The 24,216-nt window shown below is 54.4% G+C and overlaps 1 protein-coding gene and 1 pseudogene across 9 annotated transcripts in view; both read left to right on the top strand.

Moving 5' to 3' along the window:
* The window catches only part of ARHGAP39 (Rho GTPase activating protein 39), an 88,813-nt gene that overhangs the window by 53,796 nt on the left and 10,801 nt on the right, over positions 1 to 24,216 (top strand). For all 8 annotated transcript variants that reach the window (XR_014255569.1, XM_082433337.1, XM_082433340.1 and 5 more), the window contains 3 exons: positions 9,162 to 9,245; positions 18,818 to 20,174; positions 21,977 to 22,538. Coding sequence is in view for 7 of the 8 variants with exons in the window: in XM_082433337.1 (XP_082289463.1) it covers positions 9,162 to 9,245; positions 18,818 to 20,174; positions 21,977 to 22,538 (2,003 nt within the window). In the remaining variant the exon portion in view is untranslated. The remainder of the gene's footprint in view (positions 1 to 9,161; positions 9,246 to 18,817; positions 20,175 to 21,976; positions 22,539 to 24,216) is intronic.
* On the top strand, positions 5 to 9,155 carry LOC309646780 (autophagy protein 5 pseudogene; annotated as a pseudogene). Its single transcript has one exon. The product of its transcript is annotated as an autophagy protein 5 pseudogene (transcript).

Raw genomic sequence — 24,216 nt, 5'->3', positions numbered from 1 at the left:
TGCAGGGGCCGCGGGGGCCGCAGCAGCCTGCCTCCTCCGGGTGGGACCCTGTGCCGGGAGGAAGGGCCGCGCTCCCCTGCCCCCGCCGGGGGCGGAGCCCGGCAGCGAGGGCTGCTGCTCTGCTCTCTAGACCTGCCTGCCCAGCGTTGCCTGGGGCTGGAGGTTTCCTGGCTACTTGTGAAATTGCTTGGTTCTTTCCGCTGTGGGAAGTGCGAGCGTGGCTTCGGGACCCCAGAGCCGGCCCCGCAGAGTACGTGTGAGGTGGGGGTGCCTTCCCCAGGCAGACCAGCCTGTCGTTCTCGGGACGCAGATTCGTGGGGATTCGTCGGCCCCACCTGGCACCGAGCACGCCTGCCCAAGCTTGACAGATCTCGCCAGCATCCTGGGAGGGAGGTGAGGGGGTCACCCCCGTTTTACAAAGGAAGGACTGAGGTGGTCGGCAGTGAGGCAGAGCCCAGGAAGTGTCCGCCCTACCCAGCGGCCGCTGTGGCTGTGTGCAGAGGTGACTGTTTTCCCTCCTGGACTGGCGAACAGTGAGGGCTCCCACCTCCTGCTGGCCTCGCACATCTGGACGTCTCCCCCCAGCTCTTGTGGCCCACCCCAAGTGCCCATAGCCCAGAGCCTGAACCCCAAGCACCCGTTCCCCAGAGGCTGCACCCCGAGTGCCTGTACCCCAGAGCTGGCGCTCAGCAGACCCTGTCCCAGGCACCAGAGTTGACCCCAGGGCCCAGCACTCAAGGGACCAAGTCCAGAAGGAATGGCCGGATGACATGTGCCCTGGAGGAAAACCAAACAGGCTGGAAGTCACCAGAAAGAAGCCAGGGAGGATCTGGAATTGGAGGCTGGGCGGCAACAGGGTGGCGGGAAAGGGGCTGGGCGGCTGGGTTTCACTTGGGGACAGTGAAAATCACAGAGCAGCCGAAAGCCGACTTACACGGTGGGTCCATTTGCTCCTTGGAGAATGACGTGCCAGGCCAGGGACAGTGGCATCGTGTGCCGAGGGTGCGGGGGGCAGACAGGCAGAGTCGGATTCGCTGGGACTCGAGACTGGCTGTGCTGCTTCTGCACAGCATGGGGAGCCGGACACGCGTGGGGGCAGGTCAGCGTGGGTGCTGGGCACACGCTGGGCTCAGGCCAGAGCCTGAGGCCTGGGCAGGTGGCCCTGAGCGGGCTGATAGGCTGTTTGGGAGTTGTCCTCAGGAGACAGAGCCTGGGATGAGCCCCAAGGAGGAAGCAAGCGGGTGAGTTTGAAAAGCAGCCTTCCGCCCTTCTGGTGTCCTCACAGAGCTCAGGCTGTCTGCTTCCTCCTGTGCAGCAGGTCTGACAGCCTTTGGGCTCAGATGCCCTCCCGTTTGCCTTGGGTTGGGCTGGGTGCTGGCTCATCCTTGCAGGCAGGTGAAGGGACTGGACTCTAGGATTCTGTTGACCAACGTGTCCAGCACCCATGCCCGCTATCTGTGGGTGGGGGTGTCTTCTTCCCAAAAGTGTCCTGGATGCAGCGTGGTGACTCGGATCATGGGGTCGGCTTGGGATCGGGTTCCCACAAGAAGCCCTGTTTGGACATGGATTAGAATTGTGTTGGATTTGTGGGGAGTAGGCACCTTGATTATGTCACCTTATCCCGTAGATGAAGGTGGTGCATTTTACACTTTTTTCCACAAAGGACTTGCATATTTTTTTAAGGTTTATTTTTAGGTACCATATGAAGTCATATGATCGTTACTGGTATACAGACATGAATTTTTATTTGTCAGTTCTGTTTTTACACTTCTGTTGAGCTCTCGTTAGTTTCAGTAGAGTTCACCGTCTGTCTCCTGGGTTGCCTGTGACACTGGCCAGCTGTCCCAAGCTGGTCAGCACTTTCACAATGAGGATGAACCAGGGTGGGCTCGTCCCTATGCTCAGGCTGCTGGCCTGCTGTCCGTGTGACACTGTGACACTGTCCATCGGACTGCGGCATCCCTTTCAATTATTAGGCTTTTTAGCATGAATGGATGCGGAACCTTATGCAGTACATTTTCTTAGTCTATTGTGGGTTGAATTTTGTCCCCCAAAAGATATGCTGAAGTCCTAATTCTCAGCACCTGTGAATGTGGCCTTATTGAGAAACAGGGCTGTTGCAGACATCGTTAGTTAAGCTGAGACGGGGCCGCCCTGGAGTGGGTGGGGTCCTAGTCCCTCGGGACTGGTGTCCTTGCAAGAAGACAGATGCACAGGACAACACCCTGACGGCCGAGGCAGAGCCTGGAGCCCTGGGGCCGCAAGCCGAGGGACGCCAAGGACGGCTGGCCCCACCGGAAGCTGGATGGGGGCCTGAGCAGGTTCGCTCCAAGCATCCAGGAGGAGCCGGCCCTGCTGGCACCTTGATCCTGGGCTTCCAGCCTCCAGGGCCATGAGAGAGTGAATGTCTGTTCTTCTGAGATGCCCACTTTGTGGTGCTGGTTCCAGCAGCCCCAGGCACTACTACAACCGGCATTTTTAAACAATCATCTATTTCATGTGTTCCTGGGATACTCTGTGTAATTTTTAAAATAGATTCAGGTTGCGAATATTTTATTTAGGATTTTTTTTCCATGTTGATAAGTGAAAATGGCCTATACTTTTCTCCTTGTTCTGTGTGTCCTGGTTTTTTATCAACAGTGGGAGTGTTTCCTCTGAAACATTGTCTGTTCCTGGAGTGTCTGGCAAAGAGCACTTGCTCACCAGCCAGGCCTGTGACCCGTGTGGATGGAGTTTTAACTACTGATTCCTTTTCTTTACTGCTTGCAGGAACGTTCAGGCATTTACTGTCTGAAATCCTATTTTACGGAGGCCTGCTGATCTAAGTCACAGACACATTGGCATGGGCTGCCCTGGTGCCCCTTCCTCCGTGGACATTGGTCCACACAGGCCCTTTGCTTCTGCTGCCGCGCCTTATGCAGGCTCCTGGAGGGTTTCCACGCGCTCAGTCTTCTCAGAGAACCCGCTCCAGCTCTCCGGAGCCTCTTTTGTGTCACTGCTCTTCTATTTATTGGACATTTTTTTTCTCAGTCTTTTACTAACTTATTGTTGGAAACTTAACTCATCTATTTTCACTATTTCTTCTGAAATGAACTTTTGAAGTCATGCTTCCCTCAGCATACTACTTTAGTTTTATTACACAACTCTTGGTATGTAGAATTTTCATTGTTCAATTTTAAATATTTTCTACTTTTAATTATGATTGCTTTTTTGACTCATTTGTAATTTAGAAATGTCTTCATTTCCAAAACTGTAGGTTACTCTCCATTCTTGTTCTTGATTGTGAACTTAATTTCATTTTGGCCAGAAAGCATGATTTCTTTTGAGACTTGCTTTGTAGCCTAAATCCTGAATTTTTATAAATGATTTCAGGACTACTTCAAAATTTTCTGTTCTCTGTTAGGTCTAGGGTTCTCTGTGTGTTTGTTAGGTCAAATCTGTTAATTGTGTCAATTGAGTTTCTTACTAATTTTTTGTCTACCTGATCTACCGATTCTGAGAGGTAAAGTCTCCCCAGACGGTGCAATTGGCCTGTCCCTCCTTCCTGTCTCGCACTGCTGCTGCCAGTGTGTGGAAGCTGTGGATTGGCTGCACATAGATTTGCAGTTAGGTGTCCTGATGCGTTTTTCCTTTGTCGTTATGTTGTTTACCTGCTGATGTTTTTTGCCTTGAAGTGTGCTTTGGAACTAGCGTCGGCCAGTTTCTCCGTGGTTAGTATTTGCCTCTGAACGGCAGTCCTTTCCCGTGTGCTTTAGGTGTCTTTCTCATCAGTAACCTATTGGGTTAAGGTCATGCTTCGTTCCAGCACCTGTCCTTGGTCTGGCGGGATGGTTGCGGGGGTGCTTCCTGGGGATCCCTGATACGGAGAGAGGATGTGGTTTACCATCCTCGTATCCTCCAGGCCCAGGCTCTTCCTGTCATCCTTCTTCCTGCGTCGTCCCCAAACTGCTCCATGCACGCGTCCACCGCCCAGCGTGTTCCTGTGCACGGGGCGCTGTGGGCTGTGCTCCCCGCCGCAGGACACTGCTCTTAAGCTGCGTGCACCCTGCAGCCCGGGGCAGCCCTGCACCTCCTCCTCTGTGCCCGGGGCCCAGGTGGGAGCGTTTGGGGTGAGTGACCAGCAGGGCGGCCCTGGACCGGGCTTACCCAGCAGATCTGGTCAGGCAGAATCTCGCGGATGTGAATCGGCTGCTTCTGCCTTTTGCACACTTTCTTCTGGAGCTGCTGGCTGACTGTTCAGTGTGCAGGAGCCCTCATGGACCCCAGGGCTCAGCTCCTCACCAGTGCCCCCAGCATGCCTACTGACTGGTCCCTGGTGTCCTTGATTTTGACGCAACCAAATTTGCCATTATTTTCGCCTTATGGTTTGTTTTCTTTTTCTTTTTTTTTTAATAATAAATTTGTTTGTTTATTTTTGGCTGCGTTGGGTCTTCGTTGCTGTGCACGGGTTTCTCAGGTTGCGGCGAGGTGAGCGGGGACTACTCTTCATCGCGGTGCGCGGGCTTCTTGTTGCAGTGGCTTCTCTTGTTGCGTAGCACGGGCTCTAGGCGCACGGGCTTCAGTAGTTGCGGCGTGCAGGCTCAGTAGTTGTGGCTTGCGGGCTCTAGAGCACAGGCTCGGTAGTTGTGGCGCACGGGCTTAGTTGCTCCGCGGCATGTGGGATCTTCCCGGACCAGGGCTCGAACCCGTGTCCCCTGCATTGGCAGGCGGATTCTTAACCACTGCGCCACCAGGGAAGCCCGTGGTTTGTTTTTAATGTTTTGCTTAGAAAGTTCTTTCTTGGCCTAGGCCCAGAGGTATTCGCTTATATGTCTTGTGTTAACTTTATAGTTTTCTCTTCCATGTGGAGGCCTAGGTCTGCCTGGTGCCACCTTCGTGTGGGGCCAGAAGGATCCTCGTTCCGTCTCCTCCCCGGCCCGCCCGCGCCACACGCCACCTTCTCTCCCTACCGCGCCATCAGTCTGCTGTCTCGGCGCCACCCGAGCCTCGTGTGTGCTAGGAAGCGCCCCTGTCTCCTCTTTGTATTTAAGAGCATCTTAGCTAGTTGCGGGCTTTTCTTCTATCATTTAAGTCCTAGAGTTCAGATTCCTCAGAAAACCCAGGTGGCTATTGCATGGACTACAGTACAGTGTAAACATAACTTCTGTTTGCACTGAGATACCAGAACGTTCACGTGACTGGCTTTATTGTAGTCGTCTGGGACTAAACCTGCAGTACCTCTGAGGTTCACCAGTAGTTTGAGCTCAGAAAATATATCTGCTGCAAAACTGTGTGGGAATGGAGATCTTGCTTCTTGTTTTAATTTTTGTGGCATGGGAAGGAGATGATAAAACAACCTGATTATTATTTGTGACTCAGACGTTCACTGTCGTCAAGATGACTCTACTGCAGTCTTGGTATCTCATGTAAGCTCTGTTTGCCTTATAATTTTAGGTTGAATTCATTGAGAAACATTCTCAAATCTGAAAAAAACCCTCACATTCAATGTTTGATGATAGTGGTCGAGTAGAGGTTTTTCTCAAACAGAAATTTCAGTCTAGGTCGTGAGTTTTTTAAAAAACTGCAGTAAAACTTTCCCCTTTCAAGCTGTTAAACTGTTGTGTAGTAGGTCAAGTCGGGATGTTTCGCTTCTATTTCTGACAAAAATCCATGGAACTGGTGATGGCAAAGTCCAGGAGAGCAGAGGAAGTTCTCAGCCGATGCCTCTGTCTCATGACTCGTGATGGGTTTGGTGTGTTCTGCAGAGCACCTGCCAGTGAAGGGTACGGTGCGTACCCTTAAACACCCACCCTGTGCGGGCCTTGTGGGTTCCCAGCTGAGCCTCTTCTGACACGTGTGTCTTAGCATGATCAGTTGTTAAGACATCTTAGCAGATTCCACTTCAGGTTGGACTGAATTAGGTGTTTTCTCAGCTTCTTTGGCAGTAATTTCAGCTGTAGTTGCTCCACAGAGATGATTCATAGAGGCCAATTCCTCAGTCACTTCAAACTCAGTGTTGACTGCTTGAGTGAAGTAGCAGCTGCAGAGCAGTGTCAGGAACGTGCGGCCGTCTGGAGCCCAGGACCCTCTGGTCCTTGGCTGCTGCTCTCACTGTCTCCTTGACTCTTCAAGACTGTCCGTGCCAAGAGGCTGATAGTCTGAAGCAGGTTTATTTGCTCTGGACACATAACTTCAGCTGCTGCAGTCAACACAATTTAATAAACTCATCATGGGTGAACAGCATTCCTTGCTCTCCTTGCTTGGCTAACAAATGAGCCACTTGGGAGCTTACTTGGTGTAAGGGTCCTTTTTATTTTCATTCTGTGAAGTAATTCTGCTGCGATGAGATTTCCATTTCGGGCTCTGACTGTTGTGCACATTGGGACATTGCAGTGCTTCCAGCAGGGCTGTATGTCCTACCGACCCAGCAGCAAAGAGCCCGCATGGCCAGTCTGGTGCACGTCTGCGGGACAGTGTGTCTGGCGCTCTCCGCCGCCGCCCAGCCAGAGCCCGAGACCCGCGCGTCCTCACCGGTGCAGGAAGGCAGAGGAGAAGCCTGAGTTTCTGTTTGGCTTTGGCTGGAAAAGAATTTAGCCTATAGGTACTGCTTTAACCACCGGACGAATGACAGATGACAAAGATGTGCTTCGAGATGTGTGGTTTGGACGAATTCCAACTTGCTTCACCCTCTATCAGGATGAGATAACTGAACGGGAGGCAGAACCATATTATTTGCTTTTGCCAAGAGTTAAGTTATTTGATGTTGGTAACTGACAAAGTGAAAAAGCACTTTGAGACGGTTATGAGACAAGAAGACATTAGTGAGATATGGTTTGAACACGAAGGCACACCACTGAAATGGCATTATCCAATTGGTTTGCTCTTTGATCTTCTTGCATCAAGTTCAGCTCTTCCTTGGAACATCACAGTACATTTTAAGAGTTTTCCAGAAAAGGACCGTCTGCACTGTCCATCTAAGGATGTAATTGAAGCTCATTTTATGTCTTGTGTGAAAGAAGCGGATGCTTTAAAGCACAAAAGTCAAGTAATCAATGAAATGCCGAAAAAAGATCACAAGCAACTCTGGATGGGTTTACAAAATGACAGATTTGACCAGTTTTGGGCCATCAATCGGAAACTCATGGAATATCCTGCAGAGGAAAATGGATTTCGTTACATCCCTTTTAGAATATACCAGACAACAACTGAACGGCCTTTCATTCGGCAGCTTTTTCGTCCTGTGGCTACAGATGGCCAATTGCATACACTAGGAGATCTCCTCAAAGAAGTCTGTCCTTCTGCAGTTGCTCCTGAAGATGGGGAAAAAAAGAATCAAGTGAGGATTCATGGAATTGAACCAGTGTTGGAAACACCTTTGCAGTGGCTGAGGGAACACCTGAGCCACCCGGATAATTTTCTTCATATTCGTATCATCCCGCAACCAGCAGATTGAGGGATCAACCATTTGCTTGAACGGAATCACCCTTAAATAGGATTTACCCGAGCATGTCACCTTTCTGCTTCAGTCAGGTTTGGTGGAGGCAACCTGACCAGAAACACTGCTACAAGCCAAACAGGAAAAAGATTCCATGTCAGATAAGGGCACTTGGGCTGGTCTTACTTTGCATCACCACTGCTTTCCTCCGCTGCCGTCCTTAAACCTCAGCTGCGACATGAAAGACTTTACAGGACCACTGCAAGTCTTCTGTTTTCTTGTAAAATATAATGAAGCTGAAGCCTTTGGCCTAAGAAGAAAATGGAAATATGTGCCACTCAATTTGTATTTCTGATTAACAAATAAACAGGGGTATTTCCTAAGGTGACCATGGTTGAACTTTAGCTCGAGGGAGTGGAAACACTGGTTTAATTTTCAAGAGAATTAGACTTAAGAAAGTAAAAGAGAAATTCTGTTATCAATAACTTTCAGTAATTTTTTGTAAAAGATCAAATTACAGTAAACCCACCTTTCCTTAATGAAAATTTCCTATGTTTACAGTCTTTTTTTATGCAATCTTGTAACTTTGATAGTGAACAGTGAGAGATTTTTAAATAAAGCCGCTAAATATGTTTTGTCATTTAATAACATTAAAAAAAAAAAAAAAAGAGCCCGCATGCCACCGCGCCTGAAAGGCATAACAGTACAGGCCCACTCTCTTCATGGCGTGGCTTTGTGGGTAGGCAGGGTAGTAAAAGCGTCAGTGAAATGTCATGGGTCAGCCATGCATGTGGCACTCAGGCCGATGAGTTGCAGCTGCATCGCTGGGCCTGCGCCACGCTGAGTGATGCAAGCACCTCCTGTGGTCTCTGCCATGGCCACGCACGTCACTGTTGCAGATGAGCGAATGGGACTGTGTTCCCATGTCGTGTTCCTGACGGACAATGGAATTTGAATCTCGTGTAGTTTTCACGTTTCACACACAAAAAAATTTTAATATATAAACCATTCTTAGCTCACCTGCTATACAAAAACAGGCAGCAGGCTGGATGTGGCCCACAGGCTGTAGTTAGCTGCCCCCTGACCTGAAGGGGTGTGCAGGCTTCCTGGCGTGGCCAGCCCATGGGGCCTGGTGGCCTGGCCCGAGCCCCTCTGTGTCCCCCTCCTCACCACCCGCTGCGTCTCAGCACAGTGGCCTGTTCCTGTTCCCGGGCTATGCCCAGCTCAGCCCCCTTGTGGGCCCGCTTTCCTGTCCACAGCTCAGACGCACCCCCCCAGAGAGCCATCCCTGGAGCTGTTTCCGGTCTGGTCCTCCAGCAGCCTGAGGTTCTGGTTCGTTCTGCAGTGGACTGCACCCGGAGTGTGAGCCCTGTGGGAGCAGAAGTGTGTCTGCCTCACCTGCCTCGGGTTCCAGCCCCGGCCCAGGCCCAGCCGGAGCTCATCGGCTGGAGCCCCAGCTCTGAGGTGGACCTGGGCCGTAGTGGGCTGTCCCTGTAGGAGGGCGGCGGGCCTCCAGTCCGTTCAATCCGGGCCACGTTCCAGGCACCAGGGAGGGGTGGTGAGGGCACAAGAAATACTCAGACCAGATGAAAGGGACGACTTTGTGGGCAGGAGCTGTGGATGAGAAACTAAAAGGACAGCACCCACATTCTGAAAAGTGAAAGAAAGGCGTGTTGTTTTTGATGTATCGTGTTTCTGAATGGTTGCACTTTTGGTCACGTCTCCTTTTCATTTTGCTGTGTTTCAGTTCTTCGCCGTCAGGAGGTCTCCTTGGGAACGACTATGAGATTTACCGGGATTACAGCGCGGATGGCCGCCTTCTCCACTGCAGGTAGGGCCCCTGCCTCAGGCCTGGCCCTGTCTCCTGACCCGGGGGTGGTTTTCCTGGCAGCTCTTCGGTGAGCTGGAGGAGACTCTGGCTCAGCAGGAAGCAACCAGCTGGGCGTGCACAGCATGCAGGGCCCTGCCCCAGCCAGTGGAACGTGAGGAGAGGGCGTCAGGGCCACCAGCGCCGGGGCAGAGTGGCCCCAGGCTCGCATGGCAGCTGCCAGTCACTGCGCAGCTTGGGGAGCTGTTGAGTCCGTGGTACTGGCCCTGGCCCCTGGAAGATCCCTCGGGGGCTCCTCAGCATGTGGTCTCCCTGGCAGCTCCGGGCCACACATCGGAGTGCTTCCCAGGCCACGTGGGGAAGACTGGTGCCAGCCGAAGGGAAGGGAGGAGGGTGGCCTCCCTCGACCCTGGGTTGGCCTTGCAGGGCATTGGGGTTTCTGGATACGACCCTCAGGACCCTGGGCACAGCAGCCGTCGGTCTGGGCAGGGACCATCCCTTGGTCAGCTCGTGTGTCCAGGCTGGAGGAAGCACCTCCCCTGCAGCCGAGGGGGGCCGGGACGGGTGCTAGGCCCCTGGTGGCCTGGGTGCCCCCAGCACAGGCCAGCAGTAGTAATGTGTATTGTGGAGGGATTTGAAGGTGCGAGGGGCCTTTGGCAGTTTGCTCAGTTTAGAGATTGAGCTTGCACGTGGTGACCGGGCTCGTTGATGTGGGAAGGGATCTGAGCCTGCGTGGGGCCGGTGGTGTGGTGGTGTCCACAGATGCGTTTTGTGGCCTCCCACGTTCTCCGTGGTAAAGGGGTGCGGTGGCTGACGGGCAGGGCCTCACCCCCGGCTCCAGGGCAGGTCAGGTCCCCGGACGTGTTTCTTCCCGTGCACTGAGTCCTGCTCTTGCCGGCTGCGCATCACGGCCCCGGGCCCTGCGGGATGCACGTGCCACCTGCTCTGTGGTGGCCCAGCGCTGCCCTGGCCCTGCCATCCCGGTGCCACCTGGGCCGGGTGTGAGAGCAGCTCCCTCAGCCAGCACAGCGGGAAGGACAGGGAGACTGTGGGGGAGGAGGGCCGTGTGCCGGCGGCCGTGCAGCCCGGCGCGGGGCATGTCAGGGGCCTGCGGTTTGCGGGGTGGTCAGAGGACCACGTGGCTCCGGTTTTGTGACGTGGTCTCTTCTCGTCGCGCGTGAGCTGCGCCCGCATCTGGGGCAGAGGCTTCCCTCCAGACCCACGCGGCAGCGTCCGAGCCCGGCTTCCCTGCCGCTCCTTCGGGGTTCTGGGTGCCGCACGTGGGGCAGCGCTTCCCTGAGGCGGCGTCTCCTTGTTTGGAGAACGGCGGCTGCCCTGCGCTGAGTGGAGGCCCCGCCCGCCCGCTCCCGCCGCACTTCCCGGGCGTGGGAGGCCGCCTCTCCCCTCGTGGGCCGGAAGCCTCCTCCCAACAAGGGCGTGGGGCGGCGCCCGAGCGGAGCCCACAGGGGATGAGGGGTCGAGAGAGAAGCAGGGGACGCCTGGTCTGGGGAGCCACGAGGAGCCGGAGGGGTCCGCGGGCGGGCGGGCGGGCGGGAGGCTGGAGGGGGCGTGGCGGGGGCCCTGCGGGGCTGCGGGGCTGCGGGGGGCCGGCCTGCGGGGCTGCGGGGGGCCGGCCTGTGGGGCGGGAAGTGACGCCGGCGTCTGCTCTGTGAGCCAGGCGGCCCTCGTTTCCCCGTAAGACGTGGAGCCCGCGGCCCCGGGGCCTGCCTTGGGGATGGAGCCAGAGGCTCCTGTGCGGGTGACCCGCCCTCAGCCAGGGCGCCGCCTGCCTGCCGGGCACCTTCCTTCCTGCTGCCCCGTTGCCGCCTCTGCCCTGACTCAATGGAAGCGCTCTGGCCCCGGAGTAGACTGCTCTCTGGACTCCGCCCGACATGGCACACTGAGCTAAGGACTTCATCGTCTGCGCATCCTGTTGTTTAATCCTCGTAGGAACTGATGAGGACGCTGGGACAGAGCCGGGAGGTGATTTCCCACAGCCTGCAGCCAGGGAACAATGGCCTGGAGTTCGGCCACAGATCTCTGGGACTCCAGAGCTGGCTCTCTGGGTCTGCTAGCCCCGGGCACACTAACTGCCGCCCTCCGCTCTGCCTGCTTGGCCTGGGGGGCAGGCCGCGAGCAGCCTCCGGCAACCGGGAGTGGAGCCCTGCTGCAGGCTGACTTCTGCCCTGGGTGGTGAGGTCAGGCTGCAGGATTTGGTCCTGGTCATGCCGGAGCAGGCTGCCCGGCTCGAGGCCTCTCACTCTCACCCTGATCGCACATGCTGACCCTGGTTCTCTAAGTCCTGCCTCACCCACGCCCAGTAATTAGGACTCATGGCCTTATCCAGAAAGCCCCAGCCTCAGTCAGAGGACAAAGGCGGAGGACTAGACTACACAACTGGTTTCTTAAGACGCTTGGGATTTCTCCTTTCTGTGATGGTGGATTCACTTAACTGAGACCAGCCTGTACAACAAGAACAAAATAGACCAAATATTCCTGCAGGCATCCGAGGAGCCAGGACGTGTGGCCAAGGTCTGGCAGTCAGTGCAGCCCAGCACACGTGTCACCACCTCAGGAGCCACAGAGGGGACCTTGGCAGCATTCCATGTTTCTACTGGGACTCCTGAAAGGCTACACGAAGGCATAGGGTGAGCCATAAGTAGACCAGTCCTTGAATAGACGCCCGAATTCCAGTCAGCTCAGTCCCAGAAGGGATTCAGGTGATCTGCCCTTATCCCAGCTGCCTGCTAGAAACAAAAGTAAACCAGAGCCTCAAATTATCTCTACAGTTTTTCATACACAGTCACCAGAATTTCAGTCTAAAATTGCCAGAACTGATTAGAAACAAAACAGATAATAGAAACAGACCCACCGGAGATCTATATTTTGGAGTTATCAGACACTCACTTTAATAAATATGATTCATTTGTACAAGATATTAGATGGCAGTTTTTCCAAATCAAATAATTTCATCAAGATAGATCACATTCTAGGCCATAAAACACAGCTTAACAAATTTAAAAGAAAAGAAATAATACAGTATCTGCTCTCAGACCACAATGGAATTAAACTAGAAATCAGTAACAGAAAGAAAGCTGGAAAACCCCCAAATACTTGCAGGTTAAACAACACACTTCTGAATAACACATGGGTCAAAGAAGAAATCTCAAGAGAAATTTTTAAATATTTTGAACTGAATAAAAATGAAAACACAACTTAAAATTTGTGGGGTGTGATAAAGGCAGTACTTAGAGGGAAATTTATATCAGTGAGTGCATATATTAGAAAAGAAGAAAAATCTAAAATCAATCATCCAAGTTTTCATTCTCGGAAACTAGGAGAAGATGAGCAAATTAAGTACAAAGTAAGCAGAAGAAAAGATAGATATTAAAAATTAGAGCAGAAATCAATGAAATTGAAATAGGAAATTAATGGAAAAAAATCAGTGAAATGAAAACCTGGTTCTTTGAAATGATGAATAAAACCAATAAGCACTAGCCAGTCTAAGAAAAAGAGAGAAAGGACACAAATTATTAATATCAGGAATGAAAGAAGCGATATCACTACAGATTCCTTGGACATTAAAAAGAAAATACAGGGAATTCCCTGGCGGTCCAGTGGTTGGGACTCTGCACCTTCACTGCTGAGGGCCCAGGTTCGATCCTTGGTCAGGGAACTAGGATCCCGCAAACCGCGTGGCCGAAAAAAACATAAAATACAGGGATGCTATGAACAACTCTGTGCACACAGCTTGATAACCTACGTGAAATAAACCAGTTCTTTAAAAGACACGATCTGCCAAGACTCATATAACAAGGAATAGACAATCTGAATAGGTCTGCATCTGTTAAAGAAGTTGAATCAATAATTAATAATCTTCCAAAACAGAAAGGACCAGGCCCAGATGGGTTGGGTTCACTGGCGAGTTCTACCAAACATTTATGGAAGAAATTATACCACTTCTCTACAGTCTCTTTCAAAGGATAGAAGCAGAGGGAATACTTCCTAACTCATTCTATGAGGTCAGTATTACCCTAATATCAAAATCAGAAAAACACATTACAAGAAAAGAAAAGAAAGAGAGACCAGTCTCTCTCATGAACATGGACATAAAAATCCTCAACAAAATATTAGCAAATCAAATCCACCACTGTATAGAAAGAATTACACACCGTGACCAAGTGGGATTTATCCTAGGTATGCAAGGTTGGTTCAACATTTGAGAATCAGTATACTCCATTACATCAGTAGGCCAAAGAAGAAAAATCCATGATCGTATCAGCCGATGCAGAAAAAGCATTTGGCAAAAATCCAACACCCATTCATGATTAAAAAAAAAGAACAAACCCTCAGTAAACTAGGAACTAGAGAGGAACTTCCTTAACCTGATGAAGAATATCTGTGAAAAATTTACAGCTAACATCATACATAGTAGTGAGAAGCTCAAAGCTTTCCCACTAAGACCAGGAGCAAGACAAGGGTTTGCCTTCTGACCTCTGCTTTTCATCATCGTATTGGAAGTCCTTGCTAATGCAGTAACACAAGAAAAAGAAATAAAAGATATACAGATTGGGAAGGAAAAAATAAAACTGTCTTTGTCTACAGATCACATGATCATCTATGTAGAAAATCCTAAAGAACTGACAAACTCCTAGAACTAAGTGATTATATAGCAAGGTTGTAGGATATAAGCTAAATATACAAAAGTTAATTGCTTTCCTATATACTAGCAATGAACAAGTGGAATTTGAAGTTAAAGTCAGTAGCATTTACATTAGTATCCCCCAAAATGAAATAGGTATAAATCTAACAAAATATGTGCAAAATCTATATGAGAAAAGCTATAAAATTCTGATGAAAGATATCAAGGAAGAACTAAATAAATGGAGGAAGATGTCAGTTCTTCCCAACTTGATCTATATATTCAATGCAATCTCAGCATCCCAGCAGGTTATTCTGTGGATATTGACAAAGTGATAATAAAATTTCTATGGATAACATACCATTGTAAAGCAATTATACTCCAATAAAGATGTTAAAAAAAAAAATTTCTATGGAGAGGCAAAAGATCCAGAACAGCCTACACAATATTCAAGGAAAACAAAGTTGGAGGAGTAATACTACCCGAGTTCAAGACTTACTATAAAGCTACCCTTATCAAGACAGTGTGGTATTGGTAAAAGAATAGACAGATAAATAGAATAGACTGGAGAAACAACCAATAGATCCCCATAAATATAGTCAACTAATCTTTGACAAAGGGGCAAAGGCAATGCAATGGAGCAAAGATGGTCTCTTCAACAGATGGTGCTGGAACAACTGAACGTTCACAGGCAAGAAAATGAATCTGGACACATTCCTTACACCCTTCATGGAAATTAACTCAAAATGGATCAGAGACCTAAATGTAAAACACAAAACTAACTCCTAGAAGGTAACGGAGGAGAAAACCCAGGTGACCTTGGGTTTGGCAGTGACTTTTTAGGTACAACATCGGAGGCATGATTCATGAAAGAAACAGTTGATAAGCCGGACTTCATTAAAATTAAAAATTTCTGTTCTGCAAAAGACAGTGTCAAGCGAATGAGCAGACAAGCCATAGACTGGGAGAAAACGTTTGCAAAAGACACAAATGATAAAGGACTGTTATCTGAAATATACAGAGAACTCTCAAAACCCAGCAGTAAGAAAACAACCTGATTTTAAAATAGGCCAAAGGGACTTCCCTAGTGGTGCAGTGGTTAAGAATCCACCTGCCAGTGCAGGGGACACGGGTTCAAGCCCTGGTCCGGGAAGATCCCACATGCCGCGGAGCAACTAAGCCCGTGCGCCACAACTACTGAGCCTTTGTTCTAGAGCCCGCGAGCCACAACTACTGAGCCCGCGTGCCACAACTACTGAAGCCCGCGCGCCTAGAGCCCATGCTCCACAAGAGAAGCCACCACAATGAGAAGCCTGCGCACCGCAACGAAGAGTGGCCCCTGCCTGCTGCAGCTAGAGAAAGCCCGCGCGCAGCAGTGAAGACCCAATGCAGCCATAAATAAACAAATAGATAAAATAAAACGGGCCAATGCAGCCATAAATGAATGAATGAATGAATGAATAGATAAATGAAAAAAAATAAAATGGGCCATTGCAGCCATAAATAAATAAATAAATAAGTAAATTTATAAAAATAAAATGGGCCAAACACCTGAACAGACACCTCACCAGAGAACATACACCAATGGCACATAAGCATATGAAAGCTGCTCCATATCATCTGTCATCAGGGAAATGCAAATTAAATCAACAGCGAGACACCACTCCACACCTATTTCAGACACTTAGGACGCCAGATGCAGGTGAGGGTGTGGAGCCGCAGGAACTCGCATTCATTGCTGGCGGGAACGCAGGGTGGTGCAGCCACTTTGGAAGACAGGCAGTTTCTTATAAAACTGAATATACTCTAATGATTCGGCAGTTGTGCTCCTTGGTATTTACCGAAAGGAGCTGAAATTTTATGTTCAAATCAAATCCTGTCCACAGATGTTTACAGCAGCTTTATTCATAGTTGCCAAAACTTGGAAATGACCAAGATGTCCTTCAGTAGGTGAACAGAGAAATAAACTATGATCCATCCAGACAAGGGGTTACTCGGCACTAAAAAGAAATGAGCTATCAGCCATGGAAAGACATGGAGGAACCTTAAATGCACATCAGCTAAAGCCAACCTGAAAAGGCTGCACATTGCGTGATTCTGACTCTGACATTCTGGAATCATGGTATGTAGCCTTTTCAGATTGGCTTATTTAGAGGCCAAAGATTTGCTCATTGATTTGGCTTCAGATTTGGCTTCTATGGAGACAATAAAAAGATCAGTGGTTGCCAGGGATGGGGCGGGGGTTGGGGGGAGAGATGAACAGACAGGGCACAGGGGGTTTTAGGGTAATGAAAATGCTCTGTATGATACTATAATGGTGGATACAAGTCATTATCCATTTGTCCAAACCCATAGAATGTACAACACCAAGAGTGAACCCTAAGGTAAACTAAGTGATCGATTATAATGTGTCAGTGTTGGTCCATCAGTTACAGCAAATATACCATCGATGGCGAGATGTTGATGACTGGGGAAGCTGTGCGTGAGTCGGGGCCGGGGACACATGGGAAATCTCTGTACTTTCTGCTCAATTTTGCTGTGAACCTAAAAGTGCTCTTAAAAAAAAAGAATTAGATATTCTAGAACTGAAAAATATAGTAATAAAAACTAAGAACTCAATAGATGGGTGTAAGAACAGTTTAAACACAGCTGAATAGAAAATTAGTAAATTAGGGGCTTCCCTGGTGGTGCAGTGGTTGAGAATCCACCTGCTAATGAGGGGAACACGGGTTCGAGCCCTGGTCCGGGAAGATCCCACATGCCACGGAGCAACTAAGCCCATACGCCACAACTACTGAGCCTGCTGCTCTAGAGCCCACGAGGCACAACTACTGAGCCCGCGCACCTAGAGCCCATGCTCCACAACAAGAGAAGCCATAGCAATGAGAAGCCCGTGCACTGCAACGAAGAGTAGCCCCCTCTCGAGGGAATTAGAGAAAGTCTGCGCGCAGCAACGAAGACCCAACGCAGCCAAAAATAAATAAATAAATATGTAAATATATAAAACTTATTTAAAAAAATGTTTTTAAAAAAACCCCAAAATTAGTAAATTAGAAGGTAGATCAGAAGAACACATCTGTGTGGAGAGGCCAGAGGATGGAAAATACAGAATACAGCCTGAAACCATATGGAACACAGTGAAGAGGACTGCAGTTGATTCCCAGGAAAGGAGAGAGAGGAAACGGGATAAAAGTAATATTGAAAAGATATGGTCAAGAGTTTCCAAAAATCATAAAAGATGTCAGGCCACAGATTGAAAAAGTGCTGGGAATCCCAAGCACTGAAGCACATGTTCCAAATACTAAACGTAAAAAGAGACTTCCCCGGAGGCACAGCGGTTAAGAATCTGCCTGCCAATGCAGGGGACACAGGTTCGAGCCTTGGTCCGGGAAGATCCCACGTGCCGCGGAGCAGCTAAGCCCGTGCACCACAACTACTGAGCCCACGTGCCTAGAGCCCATGCTCCGCAACAAGAGAAGCCACCACAACGAGAAGCCCGCGCACCGCGATGAAGAGTAGCCCCGGCTCGCTGCAACTAGAGAAAGCCCGCGCGCAGCAACGAAGACCCAACGCAGCCAACAAATAAATAATTAATTAATTTAAAAATGTAAAAAGAAAATCTTTAAAGCAGCCAGGAGTCTCTTGGGATGGGGGAGCAGGTGGCAGAGGTGAGCCCCACTCATCTCTCTGGGACTTTGTCCGGCCCGTCATGGCTGGTACAGCTGTGGGACGTGGTGCAGACCTTCAGTGGGCAGATGTGGCGTGTGGTCAAGTCCATGTATCCCCAGGGGCAGTGTCACTCATGTCACCAGGCAAGTGAGGCTCAGAAGAGGCTGAGCGTCTTGGGTGGCCCCCCGCGCTCGGTGGCGGGGTCGTGATTTGGGCCTCACAGCTCCCCAGCTCTCCCTTAGCCTGATGCAGGCTTTCCCAGGAACTGGGGGACAGTTTTATCGTCTCTGTCCAGGTGCAGAGTGCCGACTGTGTGTGTGGGCAGTCAGAGGAGGGCAGTTAGCCTTTTTGGAGTTCACAGGAGCCTCTGTGGTTGAGATCCAGGGCCTGAGATGCTGGTGCACAAGGGGTGTGTTGGCCACCCCTGGTAGGAACAGGGGCAGGTGCTGAGCCCGGGAGTGAGGCCTGCAGGGCAGTACTCGTAGATTCCAAAGCCAGAGAGGCCTCTGGGAGGCCCCCCTCCTGGCTCTTCCTTACAGAAATAGTTCTGTGCCTGGTTGTAGCCTGGGACCAGAGCAGAGACACTCACAGAGGCCCTGGCAGGGAGCGTTGCTGTGGGCAGCAGCTGGGTCTGGGGGAAGCTCCCGGATCGGGAGAGCCCCCAGAGGGGAAGGCTGCAGGGAAGTGTGTGAGGGGAGTTCCCAGGACAGGAGGGCAGCTGCTCTAGGCTGCACTGACCAGAGGTCAGGGCCTCAGCAATGAAAAGTGCACAGCTCGCTACTGGGAGCCCCAGTAGGCACCAGGCCCCCACAACCTGCAGCCCTGGGGGGGCGGGTGTGAAGAGGACAGTGAGAAATGACCAGGCCTTCTGGGCCCTGACCTCAGACACTCATGAGGTCAGTGGGTGGGTAACGGGTCCAGGCTGGCAAAGGGGTCAGATTTCCACCTTTCCTCGGTAACCTCTTCCCCCTAGGACTTCCCGCAGGTAACCTGTCCCCACCAAGACCTCCCCAGGTAACCTGTTCCCCCCAGGATTTCCCCCATGTAACCTGCCCCTCCTAGGACCTCCCCGGGTAACCTGCCCCTCCCAGGACCTCCTCAGGTAACCTGCCCCCCCAGGACCTCCCCAGGTAACCTGCCCCACCCCCAGGACCTCCCCAGGTAACCTGCCCCCCCCAGGACCTCCCCAGGTAACCTGCCCCCACCCCGGGACCTCCCCAGGTAACCTGTACTGCACCGCCCCCCCCCCCCCCGCCCCCACCAGGACCTCCTCGCTCCGCTGGAACTCGGGCACCAAGGAGCGCATGCTCGTCAAAGTTGCTGACAGGGAGCCCAGCTTCCTCTCCCCCCAGGGCAACGGCTACCCCCTGGACAGCCAGCCCGGGGGTCGCTCCCGCAGACCCTCCGGGGGACAGCACTCGCCCAGCCTACAGACCTTCACCCCCGACGCGGACGGCCCTGTCTTCTTCTCAGAGCGGAGGCCGTCACCCTTCCCGAAGAGGGCTGAGCTAGGGAGCTGCTCCCCACTGCTGGCGCAGCCCCGCAAGCCCGCCGCCGACTCTCAGCCGTCCTCCCCGCGTTATGCCTACGAGCCCCCCCTCTACGAAGAGCCCCCCGTGGAGTACCAGGCCCCCATCTATGACGAGCCCCCTATGGATGTGCAGTTTGAGGCCGGCGGGGGCTATCAGGCCGGCTCGCCTCGGCGGTCTCCCAGCCGCAAGCCGCCCAAGCAGGCCTCCGCGTCGCCCTACCAGCAGCTGGTGCTCACCAGGCAGAAGTGCCCCGAGCGCTACCTGAGCCTGGAGTACAGCCCGGCTGGCAAGGAGTACGTCCGCCAGCTGGTGTATGTGGAGCAGGCCGGCTCCAGTCCCAAGCTGCGCGCGGGCCCGAGGCACAAGTACACACCCCACCCAGGCGGCGGCTCCCTCTCCCTGCAGCCCAGCCCCTGCCTGCTGCGCGACCAGCGCCTGGGGGTCACGTCCGGGGACTACAGCAGCATGGAGGGGCCCGAGCGGCGGTCTGCCCAGCCGCCCGTGCCACTGGCCCAGGCCCAGGACGATGCCATGTCCTGGTCCAGCCAGCAGGACACCATGTCCTCGACGGGCTGCTCCCCCGGCACACGCAAAAGGAAGAGCAGGAACCCCTCTGCGTGCCACGCCCCCAGCGCCCTGCCCACCGAGGGCCCCGGGGACCGCGACCCGCTTGGCCAGCAGCCCCTGAGCGAGGAGCGGCCCCTGTGTGGCCCCAGCCTGGCGCCCACACAGCGCGCAGAGGGCGAGGCAGGTGAGGGGGACGGGACACGGGGCGAGGCCGAGCCCTTCCTGGCTCAGGCCCGGCTGGCCTGGGAGGCCCAGCAGGCCCACTTGCACATGAAGCAGAGGGGCAGCTGGGACTCACAGCAGGACGGCTCGGGCTACGAGAGCGACGGGGCCGTGCCGCCGCCCATGCCTGGGCCCGTGGTGCGCGCCTTCAGCGAGGACGAGGCGCTGGCGCAGCAGGAGAGCAAGCGCTGGCAGAGGGGCGCCTTGGATAGGCTCGCCTTCCCCCAGGTCCTGCTCGAGAAGAGCGTCTCCGTGCAGACCAGCCTGGCCTCCCCGGAGCCCTACCTCCACCCCTCTCAGGTAGGGGCACGCCGCAGGCGGGTCCCCGGGCAGGGGTGGTGTGGCTTCACGGTTCCCAGCAGGCGTGAGGACAGACGGTAGATGCCCCCCAGGTCTCTGCCAGCACGGGGGTCTCTTACCTCGGCTGCTGGCCGGGCCCAGCAGTTCTGCCAGGTCGCCAGGGGGCTGGAGGCCATGTCCTGATTCCAGGCCACAGAGGCCGCCACCTGCCCGCTGAGCCCTGAGCCTCTGCTCTTCCACCTGTGAGTGGCTCTCAGGTGAGCCGTGGAGGTAGAGCACCAGGCGCTCCTTGCGTGGCTCAGAGCGCGGGGCCAGGACACACTCAGCAAGCCCCCGGTGGCTCCCAGAACCCCCCGCTGCGGCTGGAGCCAGAGCAGGAGCCCAGCCTGCGGCGTCTTCTCGGCTCAGTGCTGGGCACGGACATCATCAGGCCCTCGGGATCCACGTGCACCTTCTGTCCTGGTTGCGTGCAAGGAGCCCGGTGCCCAGGGCTTGGTGTGGCCCAGTGTCCTGGTTCTCACCTCCTGGTCCCTGGCCTTTCACACCAGTCTCCTGCCTGGAGCCAAGGCTGAGGGTCTGCCCTGGCCTCTGCTCAGAGCTGGCAGTGGCCACAGGGCCTCCCGGGGTCAGGAGCCTCATGTCCACCCCCAGTCCTGGTGGGGAAGACATGCCCGAGAACTACGGCATCTTAGGTGGCCAGCATCCCCCAGGGCACTTAGTGTTCCTCCAGACTGGAGAGCTCAGAGCAGCGTTTCTGTCTGTGGCTTTTAACACAGGAGGACGTCAGGACAGATGGGAAGAGGCGGGGGGTGGGGGCAGGGGGAAGGTGGAGTGTGAACAGCGCGGGGCCTGGACAGCAGGACACCTGGGCTCCAAGGGCCTGACCCAGGTCCACTCCTGGCGCTGCCCAGGGAGGTGCCTTCCCTGCTTTCAAGACCAAGGGTGGGGGAGGCCAGCACGGGTTTGGGGACAAGAGCCCACCTCCCAGACAGAGGGGACGGGAGCCCCCAAAGAGTATTGGGTGAGGGGCTCTTATCTGAGTGCAGGTACGTGGAGGCTGTTGGTGGGGGGGAGGGGGCGGAAGCTTGGGGCAACGCTCTCCCTTCCCAGCATCACGGGAGCGGAGGGCCGCAGCCCACGGCCCTCTCAGGCCTGGCTCTGCCCCTCTGCATGGCATCACTCTGCCCGATGCCCGAGACTACAATGCTATCTTTGTTGGGGAAAAGGGTGCAGCCGTTGTGGCCCAGAGACATTTGCGTTTCTCTGTCAAATGTTGCATCTGGGGGTTTCTGCTGCTTTGTGGGGCTGCCCTTCCCATCTGAACCAGCAGAAGCCAAACAGCCATAGCAAGGCCAGTAGGAGGCAGCACCTTCCTGCATCCACGCACGGTCCAGCTCCCTGCCTGGGGAGACCCCTGTGAGCACTGGGGATGCAGCGTCCCCGGGCCCTCTCCCACCTGGGGCTACGGCAGCCCAGGAAGCTGACGAGACACATGCGTGACTCCCTCCTGCCCCCAGACCCGTGCTGGCCACCCCCAAACCTCGGTCTCCGGACCAGGGCAGGCACCTCCCGGAGGCCGAGCCCGCAGGGTAAAGGTCAGAGGGAGGGCTTCTCTGGGTCCCTGTTAGACCAGTACAAGGCGCAGAGCTGGGAGCCCAGGCCCGGCCTCACCGCACCCCACCCCGCCCAGGCCTCTCTCCTCCAGCAGCTTCAGGGCCCGCTTGGGGGAGGGGGGCCGCACCTCTCACCTGGCTGGGTCACGTGGGGCCCCCACCCCCTCACAGCCCCCCTGTCCTCCCCAGTCTGAAGACCTCGGCACCTGCGCCCCGTTCGAGAGCGGCCGGCAAAGCCGGAGCGTGATGCCCGGCGCCCGCTGCGTGTTCCCCACCTTCACGCTCCGCAAGCCGTCCTCGGAGACCGACATCGAGAACTGGGCCTCCAAGCACTTCAACAAACACACGCAGGGCCTCTTCCGGCGGAGGGTGTCCATTGCCAACATGCTGGCGTGGAGCAGCGAGTCCATCAAGAAGCCCATGATCGTGACCAGCGACCGCCACGTGAAGAAGGAGGCCTGTGAGGTCTTCAAGCTGATCCAGATGTACATGGGCGACCGGCGCGCCAAGGCTGACCCACTGCACGTGGCCTTGGAGATCGCCACCAAGGGCTGGAGTGTGCAGGGCCTGCGGGACGAGCTCTACATCCAGCTGTGCCGGCAGACCACCGAGAACTTCCGCCTCGAGAGCCTGGCCCGCGGCTGGGAGCTCATGGCCATCTGCCTGGCCTTCTTCCCGCCCACGCCCAAGTTCCACTCCTACCTGGAGGGCTACATCTACCGGCACATGGACCCCGTCAACGACACCAAAGGTAAGACCCAGACAGGACCCCTGGGCTCTGCCACCAGCTCAAGTACAGGCTGCGGCTAGAGCATCCGTCTGCGCTGGGTGGCACCTGGCAGCAGCAGGTACACAAACACAGCATCTCCCGGAGGGGCACGTCCTTGGCCTCCATTGGGATGCGGGGTCCTCAGGCAGCCCCTTCTCGGCACTGAGGCCCTGAGAAGAGTCACAGGCAGTTGTGGCACAGGCTCCCTCCCTGGCCACGGGCTGACAGGTGGGGGTCTGCTTGAGGACCCATTGCACCCATGTCTCTGCCAGCCGGCGTCCACTCCACTCTGAGGCTACCATCCTGGTCACCCTGCCTGACAAGGGCAGGGAGGCCAGTCAGCCTGTGTGCACTTACAGCAGTTGCCCTGGCCAGGCTCACTCTATGCCTTGTGGCCATCTCAGGAGGGCTTCTGAGAGCAGTGGGGAACGTGGGCACACTGGCCCAGCACTGGGTCTGAGGTGGCCAGCGGGCTGTTGCGGTGCTGTGGGCTGAGCTGCCTCAGGCGTTCCGAGGTTGGGACCGTCACGGACAGCGGCCTGCTGACGGCTGCCTGGGGCCGAGCGCAGAGCTGCATCCACCTGGGGTCGCTGAAGGCCACGCGTCAGGTCTGTGTGGGCCCCGGCTTGGCCTTCCCTGGGGAGGACTCTGGCCCACGGTCCTGCCAGCCCGGCGGTGCTCGCCTTGGGCTGGGCAGAGTGAGCACGGGGGTGGAGCCGCAGGCAGCACGTGCCAGTGCAGCAGGCCGTCTGCCACCCCGTGTTCGTGAGCGTCTGCCGTGCCAAAGGTCGCCCAGTGGGAGTGGCCATCCATGCTGGTCTAGCCAGGGCTCTGCGCCAGCCCAGGTGTGGGGGGCTGAGGCCTGTGCTCACAGTGACGAGGGCTGCAGGGCAGTGGGGGCCCGGGGAAGGTGTGCGAAGCATAGGCACCATCCAGCACAGCAGCCGTTCAGGGGCAGATCTTGGAAGCCATGAAATTGTTGCTCAGGCATGCAGTTTTTGAAGCAGGATCACCGAACACTGCAGACGGGTCTCCCCAGGTGGCTCCCTGGATGAAGCGGGCAGCCTGGATCTGCCTCTGTCTTCTCAGACCTTCCCAGGAGCAGGTGGGCCCCCAGTGGCTTCATGGTTCACCTCAGCCTCTTCCAAAAAGGTCTTGAAACGTCCCTGCCGTGAGCTGGAGGTTTGGAAGTATGTGTCCACCGCTCGGCACGCAGCCCTCGGGGGCCCCAGGAGTGCTTGCTGAGTGAGCGGTGAGTGAGCAGTGGACGGAGGCCAGAGGCTCCAGGCTGCGCCCTCTCTGGCTGCGGCGTCCATGGAGAGCTGGCCATCGTTCAGCAGGACGTTGCGGTTTTGCACGGAGGTTAGTGCATTTTCGCCCTAGTGTCTATGCCATAGGAGCCAGACTGAGAGAACCGAGGTTCAGCCTGGCAGCCGTGGTTTTGAGGCCCCGGTGGCCTCTGCCCACAGACCACACTGGCTCTGTGTGGTCCCGCTAGCAGGGTTCTGTGTCTGTGGGATCTGGTCTCACATCTGTGGCACAGGGTTGCCCTCCAGCCAAAGCCCTGTCTCCAGCCCTGAGACCCGCTCCTGGGTGGGCGTTTTCTGCCAGGCCCTGCTCATCACTGAGCCCAGAGGAGAGGCCTCGATCTCCCTCCCAC

This window comes from Balaenoptera physalus, assembly GCF_965194825.1.
Source record: "Balaenoptera physalus genome assembly, chromosome: 17".
Classification (NCBI taxonomy): Eukaryota; Metazoa; Chordata; class Mammalia; order Artiodactyla; family Balaenopteridae; genus Balaenoptera; species Balaenoptera physalus.
Note: the sequence above shows the minus strand (reverse complement) of the source record. Positions and strands in the feature narration are given on the sequence as shown.